The 15,886-nt window shown below is 38.1% G+C and overlaps 2 gene segments (V, D, J or C); both read left to right on the forward strand.

The window, feature by feature from the left end:
- The first annotated feature begins 11,037 nt into the window (after positions 1-11,037).
- LOC122444236 lies at positions 11,038-14,577 on the forward strand. The segment is given in 3 exon segments: positions 11,038-11,146; positions 11,318-11,641; positions 14,510-14,577. Coding segments are annotated over 3 exon segments (444 nt in total).
- On the forward strand, positions 14,458-15,183 carry LOC122444237. The segment is given in 2 exon segments: positions 14,458-14,663; positions 14,879-15,183. Coding segments are annotated over 2 exon segments (354 nt in total).
- Positions 15,184-15,886: the final 703 nt, after the last annotated feature.

Here is a 15,886-nt window from a genome sequence, read left to right on the forward strand (position 1 = left end):
ATGCCAATGTTGTGACCATCAGTTTCCTCATAAGTACTTTGGAAGTAAACAAGTAGCACTTACTTTACAGTGTTATTATGAGGATTAACAGTGTTTTGTGAATTGCCCAGCACAATGGATTAAAAAAATTAAAAGTTTGCAAGGCAGAATGACAGATTCAATAAGATACATTAAAAACTTCATCTGGGTCCTGATATTCTGTGCAGCAAATGTGTAAAGAACACAGTTTCCACATTCAAGGAACTCATTCTTGTGATGATGGAGAGCCAGTGACTAGTTCCCATAGCCATTGATCTCCATGGGCCACAACTTAAGAATCCACTCACCTACAACCTCCATTCAGAGAAGTAATTTTTAAGAACAACTCAGACACTCTCCGTGATCCTGAAGCAATCTGTGCCTTCGTGAAAACACACTGTGATGCTGAAGGCCACAATCAAAAACCCTGGTTTGGGTATGGACTTCCCTGGAGGCTCAGATGGTAATGAATCTGCCTGCAGTGTGGGAGACCTGGGTTTGATCTTTGGGTTGAGAAGGTTCCCTGAAGAATGGAACAGCAGCCCACTCCAGTACTGTTGCCTAGAGAATTCCATGGACAGAGGAACCAGGTGAGCCACAGTCCACAGGGCTGCAAACACTACTGAGCTACTAACACACACACACACACACACACACACACACACACACACACCCCTCTGTATATGAAGTGGTGTCAGTGCTAGGTTTTAGTCCAGATGGAGGCACTCTAAGTGTCTTTAGGCTTTCAGGATTAACAGTTGAAGGAAGAATGAAGATCTCTGAAACAGGAAGGGGACTAATAATTAGGGCCAGGGCAGAGGATGGGGAGCAAGAGAATTTCTGGACAAGAAAATTGTTCATAATGCACTTGGTCCTGCTTTCTTATCACCAATTCTTATCTCCAAGCTTCAAAATAAAGCTTGAAATTAAAACAAGACAATTTGTTTCATACTTCTGTAATTTTATAGTTTCTTGAATCCATATTTTTAGGTACCAGGGACCAATATGAGCTTTTATTAATTTTTCCAGAAATTCTTTTCAACCTGATTTTTTTTTCCAAACCATACTGATACCTCATATAAGAAGAGAAACACAAAGATAAGAAAAATAAAAGCAAAGATAGAAGCAAGTAAAGAAAAGGTAAATTATATATGGAAAGAAGAGGGTGGAGACATAAGGAGTAAGAGAAAATGGCAGAAGACTGTTTAAACTGGAATCCGTTGTCTATATATTTCTCACAGCAGCATTATTAACACTTGGGGCCAGGTGACTTTTTTGGGGGAAGGGGTTTCCTGTGCATTGGAGGAAATTTAGCAGCATCCCAGACCTCTGCTCACTAGATGCAGGTGACACCCTCTCCTTTCCCCAGTTGTGAAAACCAAAAATGCCTTCAGATGCCGTCAAGTGTCCCCTGGGGGCAACTGGATGTAAACCAATGGTTTATATGTTAAATTTATTGAGTAGAAACTTCTACAAGATGATAGAGTGATAAATAACAAATGTACGTTGATAGGGGATAGATGATAGATGGACGGATAGACACAGTAGAGCGAGATATTTCATATAGATATTTCATCATATATACTCATAATATATATATCCTCAAAGTTTCTGCTCTCTCAATTTAACATATGGATCATCTAACATTCACTTCTTCAGTCCATTTTGTGTGTAATATTTCACATTTTATATGTATATACTACCAATATATGTTTTTCTAACATATATATATATATATATATGTGAAAAAAACTGAGGAACTAAATATTTTCCTTTCTCCTATTATGATTAACTATTTTTTATTTCAAGTGGCTATTTTTTCTAGGTTTCTACTGTGTCATTTGACATTGATACATTCAAAAAGTAAAATACACGGAATGTAAAATGCAAATGAGTCATATGTATTTGCATTATTCACATATATTTACATAATATATAATGTGTATGTTTTATATATGTAGATATAGATATATATCATTACAACCAAAAAAACTCTAAATTGGATCATATCTGACGTTTTAGCTTGGTCAATATCTCTTATCTATGGTTCTTTATAGATAAGAAACCATTTCTTTATTCTCCCTGTAAGGTATGGTCTCCCTATTTTTTACATGAATTATTCTATATATACTCAGAGTTTACAGAAATAGATTCCTAAACACTGAAAAGACAATTCTTCCATTACCCCCAACATCATAACAGACCCACACACACTCCCACAGACCACAGTGTGTAGAAGGACTAAGTCAGAGATGGGTGGAGTTCCCACTACGCAGCTGAGTGATGACACTTAGGGTTGGCTTTTGTTGAATCTCTCATGAAAACAATCAGACACACAGGAATAGAATCAGACCCATAATCAAGATATCATGAATACCAATATCTAAAGGAGCTTGACATCAAGGTGTGTCCCTGTAGCAGAAGAGTAAAGAATCATGAAGACACAAAGAAGAGTCTTGCTGAGTCTCCTATGGATACAGATTTGCTGTGAGTTAAGAACATCCCAGGGGGAACCTGAAGGAACATCAACATCACAACTAAATTTGGAAAGGAAAAAGGTGGGAGAGGATGATGGAGGAAGAGAGAGAACACGAGTCTCTTGGGCTGTGTCCACCGTGAGGATGGAAATAAGAGGAAAATGCCCTCCACTTGGAAACAGACAGTCATTGTTCAGGGACCCTCACCTGTGCCTATTTCTCTGTTTCTCAGCAGGGCTCAGAGTGCAGATGAAGGTGGAGCAGAGTCCTGGGGTTCTGACCCTCCAAGAGAGCAGAAATTCTTCTCTGATATGCAATTATTCTATCTCCATAAGAAACGTGCAGTGGTTCCAACAAAATCCTGATGGACGCCTCATCTTCTTGTTTTACATAGCTTCAGGAATGCAGCAGAAAGGAAGGCTGAAATCCACCATCAATAACAAGGAGCGTTACAGTCAACTCTACATTGGAGACTCCCAGCCTGAGGACTCAGCCACTTACTTCTGTGCTGTGGATGCACAGTGCTCTGCAGACATCTGCAGCCTGTACACAAAACCAGAGTTGAGGACCCAACCCCCTGATGTGCCCAATGTGATTAGAATTGAAATCTCATTGTCTTGCATCTCCTGATTCCTGCAGAAAGCATTTCTATAGAATCACAACTTGACACTGCAGAGTAGGCACATAAGCAGGTCTTCTGGAGATCTCAGTAACTAGGTAAAATCTATACATTGATCAACTCTTTCCTATCTGATTCTGCCTTTCTGGACAGAAGTGAGCAGCTGGTTCAGTGTAGAGCAGAACCCTTGATCCCTCCATCTCTAAGGGCATGGAAGCACAAGTCTCACCTTCTCTTCAACATCTTTTTATAGCTCACACTGGTACAGACAGAACCCTGGGAAAAGCTCTCTTTTTCTTTTTAAATACACTTAAATGGGAATAAAAGGAGTAGAAGAAACTAAGAGCCACAGTTAGTATGAAGGTAGGGCAGAACTTTCTGCACACCAGACCAGAGACTCAGCCACATATCTTGTGTTGCAGAGACACAGGGCTTCCCAGGCACCTGAAGTCTGAACCCAGATGTGTGTCTGCAGTCCCCAAACCCAACATGAGGTAGAGGTGTCTGAATGTTTTTACTCACACCTAACATGGTATTAAGAAGTAACTCTGGATAAATCAAAGTGATCTCACTTTCAAAAAAAATTCGAGGTGCTAATGAATATTCAACCTAGTAACTATCTCTTTCATTTCCTAAATAGAACTATCCCTAACCTCCTAATCCCTAAATCAGAGAATCAGTGATTCAGAAATTTCAGTTAGCAAATCTTTTAAACCTAATTTTAAGACTCTGTGTAAAAATGGGTATATTCAGCCTGAATGCTGTTTATTCATAACCCATATTATTCTCACACATGAAGGGAAATCATAGAAAGTCAAACCTTAAAGTGTCAAAGAAAGACAGTGCTATGCTCTGTAATCCTTCACTTAGTTTTGTTTCAACTTCTTACGGTGCATTTAATTGTTAATTTTGTTTATATTTAATAGTATTTACTTATATCATTTGTATCTTTATCCCTTTTGTTATGTTTTGGAAGACCATTGGAGAAAAGCTAATTTCCAGTCATGAGAATGCTATTTCATCTTGAGAAAATGAGTCACAATTTTTGTACCTCATTCAAGAATCCTCAGTTGAGGACATATTTTCAACCCACCATTATTCACAGGGTTCGTATATTCAATCATTCAACAAATATGCATTTAATGTCTGTCAGGTACTGAATAAGGAGGTTTCAGTAAATAAAGAGTTCTTTCTCTTGTTGAATATGTAGCCCTGTGGCAAACAGATTTTTGTTATCTTACAGTTCTTATAAAGTAAAAAAGGATGAAATTTGGTATTATAGAGACAAATAGATGTCAGTCAGAGAGAGCTTCCTGGATTGTGTGATGCCTCAGTTTGAAGCCTAGTAGCTTAACAGGAGTTAATCAGGCTAAAGACAAAAGAGAGTGGGAGAAAAGTGCTCCAATTTGAGGAAAACCATATACATGTGGGAAGCAAGACAGATGACGGGTAATTTAAGACCAAAATATAATTTGCAAGTGATAAAACACTTAATGCTGTGAGGGACTTAAAATAAACAAAAACAGTTCCTGGAATGAGCAGCCTTAATACTATGATGTGACACAGTAAAGGATCGAGGAACATCAGTGACCAGGCTCACCCACACTCAGGGCGCACAGGCAGGAACAGCTGCACTGAGGACCAGGGAAAGAGTCAGAAATCATTACTGATGAGAAAGAAATGTTAGTGCTCTAGAGACCCCATTCCTTTTAAATGCAGAGCACATTCTGAAATAAGCTGTGCAAGATATCATAAATACAGTACATATGCATGAAACATTTTGACTACTGAATAAAAAATGACAGGTGCTTTTAAAACAGTAGAAACAGTGAAATAACTAAGACAGAAAGATAAATGTTTTATGATTTCACTTAGGTGTGAAATCTTAAAAAAAAAAACAGGATAAACGAACAAAGATAACAAAACAGAAACAGACTCATGGATGAAGAGAACAAACAGGCATTGCCAAAGTGAAACAAGGCGCGAGGAGGAGGAAAGAAAGAGGTGAGACAGATTAAGAGGCACAAACTTCCAGCAGCAAAATAAGTGAGGCACAGATGTGAGTTGTACAGTGGAAGAAACACAGTCAATGGTTATGTGACATCTTAGTCTGGTGAAAGACTAGACTTTTTGTGGTGAGTATTTTGAAATTCTGAATCACTATGTTGTTTAAAGGAACTAACATAGTATTGTAGGTCAATTATACTCACAAATAAACAATCAGCTCATAGAAAAAAAGATCAGATTTGTGGTTACCAGGGCTAGGAGGCAGGGGGAGACGGAATTGGATGAAGGCAGTCAAAAGGTACAAAGTGTCAGTTATAAGATAGCTAACTAAGTACAATGAACGTAATGCACAACATAATAAATATAATTAACACTGCTGCATTTATACATAAAAGTTGAGAGTAAATCCCAAGAGTTCTCACCACAAGGAAAACATTGTTTTCTATTTATTTACTTTTGTATCTATATGAGATGATGGATGTTCACTAAACTTTCTGTGGTAATAATTTCCTGATGAATATGTCATTATACTGTACAGCATAAACTTACACAGATCTGTGTGTCAATTTTATCTCAATAAAACCGGAAGGAAAAAAAAAAACAAAAGAGAGGAAATATGTTAAAAAAAAAAAAAAAAGGCTATCTTAAGAGAACAAAAGAATTTCTGGCTATTCCAGTATAGCTGATATGGGATTATCTTCTAACTGTAAACCATTCCAAAACTGGGAAAACATATGAAGCAACTGTTTCCAAGGAGTGCAGACAGTGAAAGTTTGCCATGTGATCTTACAAGTAGGAATAGCACACACAGGGCAATAGAGATTATAGTGAGTTTCAGGACTTTGAAAGTCAAGGTTATGTTATGAATAAAATCACACAAATACAAAATTTTTAAACCAACACTGCAAAGTCACTATAATCTCAATTTTACAAATGAGCAAACATAATCTTCATGAAGTTACCAAAAGTATTCTCTGTTTACTTGATATTCTTCTAATGTGATTAGAATTGAAATCTCATTGTCTTGCATCTCCTGATTCCTGCAGAAAGCATTTCTATAGAACTACAACTTGACACTGCAGAGTAGGCACATTAGCAGGTCTTCTGGAGATCTCCATAGCTAGGTAAAATCTATACATTGATCCACTGTTTCCTATCTGGTTCTGTCTTTCTGGACAGAAGTGAGCAGCTGGTTCAGTGTAGAGCAGAACCCTTGATCCCTCCATCTCTAAGGGCAAGAAAGCACCAGTCTCACCTTCTCTTCAACATTTTTTTTATAGCTTACACTAGTATAGACAGAACCCTGGAAAAAGCTCTATTTTCCTTTTTAAATATACTTAAATGGGGGAATAAAAGAAGCCAAGAGCCACTCTTAGTATGAAGGCTGGGCAGAACTTTCCGCACACCAGACTAAAGACTCAGCCACATATCTTCTGTTGTGGGGACACAGTACTTCCCAAGCACCTGAAGTCTGAACCCAGATGTGTGTCTGCAGTGCCCAAACCCAACATGAGGTAGAGGAGTCTGAATGTTTTTACTCATACCTAATATGGTATTAAGAAGTGACTCTGGATAAATTTAAGTGATTTCACTTTCAAAAAAAAAGGAAATGCTGATGAATATTCAATCTAGTAACTATCTCTTTCATTTCCTAAAGAGAACTATTTCTAACATCCTAATCCCTAAATTAGAGAGTCAGTGACACAGTAATTCCAGTTAGCAAATCTTAAAGCTAGTTATAAGGCTCTGTGTTAAAATGGGTATATTCAGCCTGAATGCTATTTATTCATAACCCATATTATTCTCATGTATGAAGGAAAATCATAGAAAGTCAAACCTTAAACTAGTCAGTCCTAAAGGAAATCAGTCCTGAATATTCATTGGAAGGACTGATGCTGAAGCTGAAGCTCCAATACTTTGGCCACTTGCTGTGAAGAACTGACTCATTGGAAAAGACCTTGATGCTGGGAAAAAATGAGGGCAGGAGAAGGGGAAGACAGAGAATGAGATGGTTGGATGGCATCACCAATTTGATGGACATGAGTTTGAGCAAGCTCTGGGAGATGGTGATGATCAGGGAGGACTGGTGTGCTGCAGCCCATGGGATTCACAAAGAGTCAGACATAACTGAGCGACTGAACTGAACTGAAAGTGTCAAAGAAAGAGCAGTTAAGGGTCTGTAATCTTTCACTTATTTTTGTTTCAACTTCTTACAGTGCATTTAATTGTTAATTTTGTTCATATTCAATAGTATTTACTAATATCATTTATATCATTATCCTCTTTTATGTTTTGGAAGACCGTTAGAAAAAAGCTAATTTCCAGTCAATAGTATGCTATTTCCTCTTTAGAAAATGAGTCACCATCTTTGTACATCTTTCAAGAATCCTCAGCTGCAGACATATTCTCCACCCACCATTACTCGCAGAGTTCATATATTCAATCATTCAACAAATATGCATTTAATATCTGTTAGGTACTAGATAAGGAGCTTCCAACAAAAAATGAGTTCCTTCCCTTTTTGAATATGTATCCAGTGGGGAACCCATTTTTGTTATCTTATAGTTCCAAAGTAAGTGTTATAAATACAAATAGATATCAGTCAAAGACAGCTTCCTGAATTATATGGAGTCTCAGCTTGAAAACTAATAGATTAATAGAAGTTGATCAGGCTAAAGGACAAAAAGGGTTGACGGGGGGAAAGTGCTCCAATTTGAGGAAAAGCATATGTATGTGTAAAACAAGGCAGATCATGGCTAATTTAAGACCTAAAATGTAATTTTCAAGTGACAAAACACTGCATGGGTGACTCTTTATGTGGTGGGAGACCTAAAATAAAATCTAGTAGTTCTTGGAGTGAATAGTTTTAATATCACAATGTGATAAAGTGAAGGATATGGGGAACAAAATTCACTAAGCACATCTACATACTCAGGGTGTACAGACAGGTGGTAATTGCATTGAGAGCCGTGAAAAAAAATCACGAAAGTAATTAATGATAAGGAGCATTAATTCTCTAGAGACCCTATTCCTTTTAAATGCAGAGAACATTTTTAAATAAGCTGCACAAAATACTATAAATATGATACATATGCAAAATACATTTATTTGACTGAAATAAAAATGACAGTTGCCTTTAAAAGTGAGGAAATAGTGAAATAAGCCAGACAGAGAGACAAATACTGTGTGATTTCATTTACATGCAAACAACAGAGCAAATGAACAAATGTAACAAAACAGAAACAGTGTTATGGATGCAGAGAACAAATAGGCATTGCCAGAGGGATGGGAATGAGGAGGAGGAAGGGAGTAGATGAGGGAGATGAAGTGGTACAAACTTCCAGCCGCAATATAAATGAGTCCCAGATATGAAATGAATAGTGGAGGGAATATAATCAATTATTATTATGTATAATATCTTTGGATGGTGATGAAACTTGTGATCATTTTGAAATACTGAATCACTATGTTGTATAAAAGGAACTAGCTTGGCATTATAGATCAGTTATATACTTCACAAACAAACAATCAAACTCATAGAAAAAGAGATCAGATTTATAGTTAGTAGGGGCAGGGGCTGGAGGGAGAGGTAATTGGATGAAGGCAGTCAAAAGGTACAAAGTTCCAGCTATAAATAAATAAGTACTAGGAATGTAATATACAACATAAATATAATTAACACTGCTGTTTGGTTTACATGAAAGTTAAGAGAGTAAATTCTATGAATTCTCATTATCAGGGAGAATGAGAAAGGAATTACATTAATATTTTTTAAAATTTCATTTCTAATTTTTAGTTATTTGCATATAAAATTTTAAAATTTATAAAAATTTTAATACTATATGATTAAACTGCTTTAGTAATGTAATATATTTATAGATTATTTTGCACTGTTTATACCACAATCATATTTGTGATATGATAGTCCTTGATTTCTAATTATGAAAGCTTTTGTTAATTTAACTTGGTAGCTATACAAGATAATAGATGTTCACTAAAATTATTCTGGCAACGATTTCATGGCATAAGTCAAATCAGTATGTTGTACACCCTGAACTTATGCAGAGCAGTATGTAAATTCTTTCAATAAAACTAGAGGGAAAAAATGGATGAAATGCATAAAAACATGCTATCTTAAGAGAAAAATCTACTTTTGGTTCTTATATATAGCTGATGCTGGAATTATCTTCTAAGTGTAAACCACTCTAAAACTGAAAAAAGTATGAAACAACTGTTTCCAAGGAGCATAGACAGTGAAAGTTTATAGTTCGTAGGAGAAAGAAAACCTGCAGAATGACCCCCACATTCACAAGGCATCTCCTAGTGGGATTTTCTAAACCTTCAGCACAAGGACCTGGAGCCCTAGCAGAGTGACAGCTTGCTGTTTGCAGGAAACAGAGATCAGAGTTAGGGCTGGTAACATCACTGGAATCTGAGGGAAAAGGTATTGGAGAGAAGTGAGCCTCGTATAAAGAATCTTAAAATCTCTAGTGGGGGTCTTCTGAGCCTACACACAAGCTGCACGTGCAGAGAGACATGGATAGAGCTGGCAGGAAACAGCCTTTGAGGGTCTAAAAACTCCAAGGAGATTTCAGAGACTACACAGTACTGGAAAGACGTAAGAACTCTGGCCTTTCCAGAGTAAAGAATATTGGCAAATGCTTTGAACTTTCAATGGAGTCACCAGAACAAGGACTGCAGGCTAGGGGTGAGGGCTAAATTCTAATTTAAAAGAAAACTGGGGTAAAAACAAAAACTCTGCTCTAAAAGAGATTAAAGTAAGCCTCAACAGATTCTAAGGTATAATTTAACAAATCTAGCATTTTTTCAGAAGAAGACAAAATAATCCAGAGTTCTGTAATTGTTACCTGCATCATAGAACACACAATAGAACAGCTCTTCCGGGAATTATCCTCACCTGCAATCATCACTGGCCCAACTGATTTAGGAGTGAGAGCACAGTAGTGTCTCCTTGCCTCTCACATTGGATTAAGCTGTGAAGACAACCAGATGTGAAGCAAGACTGAAGACAAATATGCTACCTTTGTGGCATCTTCTGGTACCTTTCAACACTATTGCCTCATTCTTTCTATAGACTTTACAGGATTGTGTATTTCTTGTCATTTGAGAATATGGAACACATTAAATTATCCCATCCAAATTCTAAGAGAGATAATGTGGTTCAAAGGGTGATTTAATGCAGAGGGTAAATTTTGTTGTGGGGGTTTGTGTTTTTAAGAGAGATGCCCAGATTTACATCAGATTGAATTGCCTTGTGGCATTTATTTAACCAGAACAAATACTGCACCTCTGAAGACCATGTAGAATGCAACTGCATTGAAGACAAAGATTTCAAACTGTCATTGTTATATATTTGTAACCATTGTATTAGATAGACCGTCATATGTTTCTTGTCCCCCAAGACACCGAGTCTTCTTAGTATTTTAAATAAGGTGCCTGTCTAAATACACCAATTGGCAAAGTGCCGCTCATTTGACCTAACATAATTCTCTATATTGGAGAAGGAAATGGCAACCCACTCCAGTATTCTTGCTGGAAAATACCATGGACAGAAGAACCTGGAAAGTTACAGTCCATGGGATCACGAAGAGTTGGACACGACAGAGTGACTTCACTTTCTTTCTTTATATATATATATATGTATATATATATACATATATATAATGTGATCTCTGAAAACCTTTCTTTCTCTTACAAACTCTGATTTTAATGTTTTTATAGGGAAGGGATTGCAAACTGATCTTTAAGAAACACAGAAATGCATTTTTAGGGCTTTTCTGCATATGGTCGAAAGGGGGCAGTGCTTCCTTTCATAAACATAAATTTGGTTAAAAACAGGGCTGTTCATATGTGAAGGCTCTGTGGAAGGAAATAAATGAAGTGGAGGAAGTGGCAGTCAGATTTATGTTTGCTTGGGCAGGAAAGAGGACGACCTGAGTCTTTGTAGGAGAAATGAGTAAACTCCTAGGAACATTGTTGTTGATTCTGTGGCTCCAGTCTGACTGTGAGTTGTGGGCAGGAAGTTTAAATGTAGTAGAAAAACTCCAAGAATAACGCAAGGCTGGGAGATGAGATAATTGGGGACTCTTATTTCAATATATCTTCTGGCTCATAATGGTTTTCTGTGGAAATTTTAAGAATAAAATTTGAAATCTGTTACTCTCTTTCCAAACAGGGGTGAAGAGTCAACAGAAGAATGGTGACCAGCAGCAGGTTAAGCAAAATCCTCCGTCCCTGAGTGTGACAGAAGGAGGGGTTTCTATTCTGAACTGTGACTATGATGACATTATGTTTAATTACTTCCATTGGTACAGAGTCTACCCAGCAAAACGTCCCACATTCCTGATATCAATAAGTTCCGTTTCGGAGAAAAATGAGGATGGAAGGTTCACAGTCTTCCAGAACAGAAGTGCCAAACACCTCTCTCTGCACATCTTGGCCTCCCAGCCTGGAGACTCAGCCTTGTACCTCTGCACAGCCCACACACGGTGCTCCCCAGGCACCTGCAGCCTGTACTCAAACGTGCTCTGGGGACTCAGACTCAGAGGCACACACACTTGTTCCCCATTATACACGGCAGCGTGAGAAGCTATGCCTTAAAGTGGTGAGGCAGCTGAGCTTCAAAGAAGACCAATAGGTGGCAAGTTCCACAAATGAGTTAAGCACATTCCATGGGCTCCTGGGTGTCCAGGAATCTAACCATTTTCCTTTTTTACTTTCAGAGAGAGGCTGTGGGTCAGCTGAACTCCAGTCACCGATGATGCTTTGTTCTGATTTGCTCCTGGAATGAGGTACCTTGTTACGCTTGTATTCCAGGGAAAAGTGTGTTCAGGATAGGGAACCAGATCCCACTGCAAGTTTCACCAGTGGATGCTGGTGTGCCTTTGAGTATCAGTAGCCATGTGCTTCAGTTTTGTATAAAATGGACAATTTAATAATGATTATTGTTTCTGGATAACTCTGTGTGTGTTACTCACTCAGTTGTGTCCGACTCTTTGTAACCCTGTGGACTGTAGCCCTCCAGGCTCCTCTGTCCATGGGATTCTCTAGGCAGGAATACTGGAGTGGATTTCATGCCCTCTTCAGGCGATCTTCCCAACCCAGGGATCAAAACTGTGTTTCTTATATGTCTCCTACATTGGCAGGTGGGTTCTTTGCCTCTGTCACCACCTGTGAAGCCCTTAGGTAAATGAACCTTTCCATGTAAAGTATTTGAGAATGTGTATATTGCAAATCACATTTGTTTACTCTCTTCTTCACTTATAAGTACTTCTGGGCAATGCCTCAACAAATCATTTGCTGTGTACTCTTTCCCTGAATGACATTCAATATTTGACACATTGTTCACAAGTAAATGTTGATGTCCTGTAAATCATAATAATAAATACAAGCATCTCATGAAGTTTGTCAGCTACAAAGACCTTATTATTGGTAGCCATTCTTACTCTCTGCTGAGACGGATATAGGGCATTGAACATTTAGGATGCAGTTCAGTGTTGAGCTGGAAGAAGGAGGCCAAGGTCATTCTAGGATGACTATATGATCCATATGAATCTAAAGGATGTGGAAAACATCCCAAAGGTTTAGTAAATCATAGGTCTTCAGTAGGTTGTCAGTTAATCAAAATTGCAAGTAGTTTACAACTTCAAACTTATTGATCTACATGGTGAAAATTTACCTACCTGAAAATCTCCTTTCCTACAATTGAGTAGTAATGAAATGAGTCTGTTAGCTAATAAAAGATATCTTGACACTTTATATTCTAACTTCCACTGTCTATTTGTATGACCTTTTGCTACCATCCCATCAGTAGTTTGGTAGTGAAACAATTTTAATACAAATTATTCTTTGATTTTTGAATAAATAAATGCATACGGTATAAAATTTTAAAATTATACAAAAGGGAATATACTGAATGTATCTATAGTGTATTAAAAAAGAAGACAATGTGTTAGTCACTCAGTCATATCTGACTCTTTTCGACCCCATGGACCATAGCCTGGGTTCATGGGCTTTCCCAGGCAAGAACACTGGAGTAGGTTGCCATTCCCTTCTCCAAGGGATCTTCCCAACCCAGGGATTGAATCCCGCATTGCTAGCAGATTCTTTACCACCTGAACCACCTGAACCAGGGAAGCCCATCTATTGTATGTACAGGAAAGTAACATTACTTCTTACATGTATTCCCACTGTCCTCAGAACCCTAGTTAAAAAAAAAAAATGATTAATATAAAAAATTTCCTTGAGTTATTTGTATTTTTATTCTTGAGTTATATGTGTTCTTTATGTATTCTGAATACTCAGGCCTTAATAGACATGATTTGCAAATAGTTTTCCCCACTCTGTGTGTTGTCTTTCTCACTTTCTTGATACTGTTCTTTGAAACAGAAGGTTTGCAATCTTGATGAAGCCTAATTTATCTACATTTTTAGTTACTTGTGCATTGCCGTAGTATTTTAAAAGCCATTGTTTAATTCAAGATCACAACAATTTACATCTATGATTTCTCCTAGGAGTTTGATAGTTTAAAATTGTATATAGAAGTCATTGATTCATTTCAGGTTAACTCTTTAATATTGTAGGTGATAGAGAGATACAACTTCATTCTTTTGCATATGAATAATGAGACATTTGATCTGGAGTCCCTAACCAAAAGAAAACTGAGTAGCTATGCTAATATCAGATAAATTGGACATTAAAATGGAAATTGCTACTAAGAAAACAGAACAGCACTTCAAAATGATTCAGTACACACTCTACCAGGAAGATAGAAACAATTCTATGTTTATGTGCATGCACATAATAGCATAGCTTCAAACTACATCCAACATAAATCAGTAGAGTTAATCAGCAGAATTAAACTTGTAGAATTTATTGATTCGAAAATAATCAGTAAGCAAATATACAACCCCTGTGGCAGGACATTAACACACATCTCTCAATATTCCCTCAAGTAGCGAGAAAATATTCTCTACTTATCAAAGACAATTACCTATTTTTTACCTAGTTTACATATATAGAATACTTTAATCCAGAACAACATAATACAGATTATTTTCAAATGTATATGGAATGTTTATCAAAGTTGACTCTACTCTGGATCTTCAAGCAAGGCTTAATTATTTCAAAAGATTTCAGTCATTCAGAATACAGTCTCTGATCACAATAGTATTAAGCAAGAATTCAATAACAAAAAGATAATTAAACTTCATTCCTGTAACTTGCGAGTTACAATAGCCATTTTTTAAAGATATTCCTCCAGGAAACATCAAAGCAAAATAGTGTTTGGTGGTGGGGTAGATGTTTCGTCTCTGCATACATTGAATGGAACGCCCTTATTATGCAAATCACTTCCTGTTTGCGGTAGAATCCTCTGAAAGCCACGCGGACTCCGCACTCAGCTGCTCAGAGAAGGGCGGGTCTGTGCCGCAGTAAGAACAGGAGCAGTTCCCACCAGAGGAGCGCGTCCGTCATGCTCCGCCCGGGCCTGCTGTGGGCGTTCATGGCCGCCTTTGGCTTCAGTACGTGTGGCCCTGAGCCTGGACCCTCAGCCTCCTCTTAGAGCTGAAGGGTGGCCCTGTGCAAGCTGTGACCGGCAGGGGGGTCAGAGGGAAAAGAGGCGGGGAAATGAACAACTAGGTGACCCTTGTCTTGTCCCTGTGTCGTAACTTAACCGAGCCCTCATGATCCCTGAGTCATTTCAGAGGACCAACCCTGTCTTCTTCTTTTTCCACAGGATCCAGCATGGCTGACACAGTAACTCAAGCTCAGACTACAGTAACAGCGCGGGAAGGAGAAGCTGCGACCATAGACTGCACATATCAAACCTCTCGGTCTAGGTATACTTTGTACTGGTACAGACAGTTTCCTGATGGAAGGATGGAATACCTTATTTATCAGGATAGCGATAAAGCAAATGCAAGGAGGGATCGCTACTCTGTAAACTTTCAAAAGGGAAAAAAATTCATCAGCCTCACCATCTCTTCCTTGTACCTGGCTGACTCAGCGAAGTATTTCTGTGCTCTCTGGGAATCACAGTGATAGAAATGATAGTAGCGGATAATCAAAAACCTTAGAGCTGCATTAAGGCAGCCACCTGTTCAGAGGGTTAGGAAAATCCCATGAACCACAGACAGGAAGAAGGCAGGCACTGTGGTAGCATAGTTGAGACCTTCTAATGCAAACTTTTCTTCTATAAAATATGTTCCTTATTTGAACTCAGTGTATGAAACTGCACTATTTCCTGAGATGCCCACATACTTTGTTTGTTCCTTGGGTTAAAATAAATCACAAAATTCTAAACAACCAGATTGAATGCACCCACTTTTTCTGGGGAAATCAGTAGTTTCTAAGTCTTGAATTGTTGGATATTCAGATCTGAAGCTGTAGTAAAAACCATCCGTGGGCTTTCCTGGTGGCTCCATGGTAAAGAGTCCACCTGCCAATGCAGGTGACAGGTTTGCTCTCTGGCCCCAGAGGACCCCACGTGGAGCAGGATAGCTAATCCCTTTCACCACAACTAGGGAGCCAGTGCCCTAGAGCCTGTGCTTCACACCTAGAGAAACCCCTGCAGTAAGAAGTCTAAGTATCGCGACCAGAGAGTGGCCCTTCGCACAACTAGAGAAGCCTGCGCAAGACAATGAAGATCCAGCACAGCCAAAAAATTAAAAAGTATTCTAAAAAAAATTCACTTTCTCTTCCAATATCATCCTGATTTTAACACTTGTCACAAATATATTAATGC

This window comes from Cervus canadensis, chromosome 6 (assembly GCF_019320065.1).
Source record: "Cervus canadensis isolate Bull #8, Minnesota chromosome 6, ASM1932006v1, whole genome shotgun sequence".
NCBI classification, from domain to species: domain Eukaryota; kingdom Metazoa; phylum Chordata; class Mammalia; order Artiodactyla; family Cervidae; genus Cervus; species Cervus canadensis.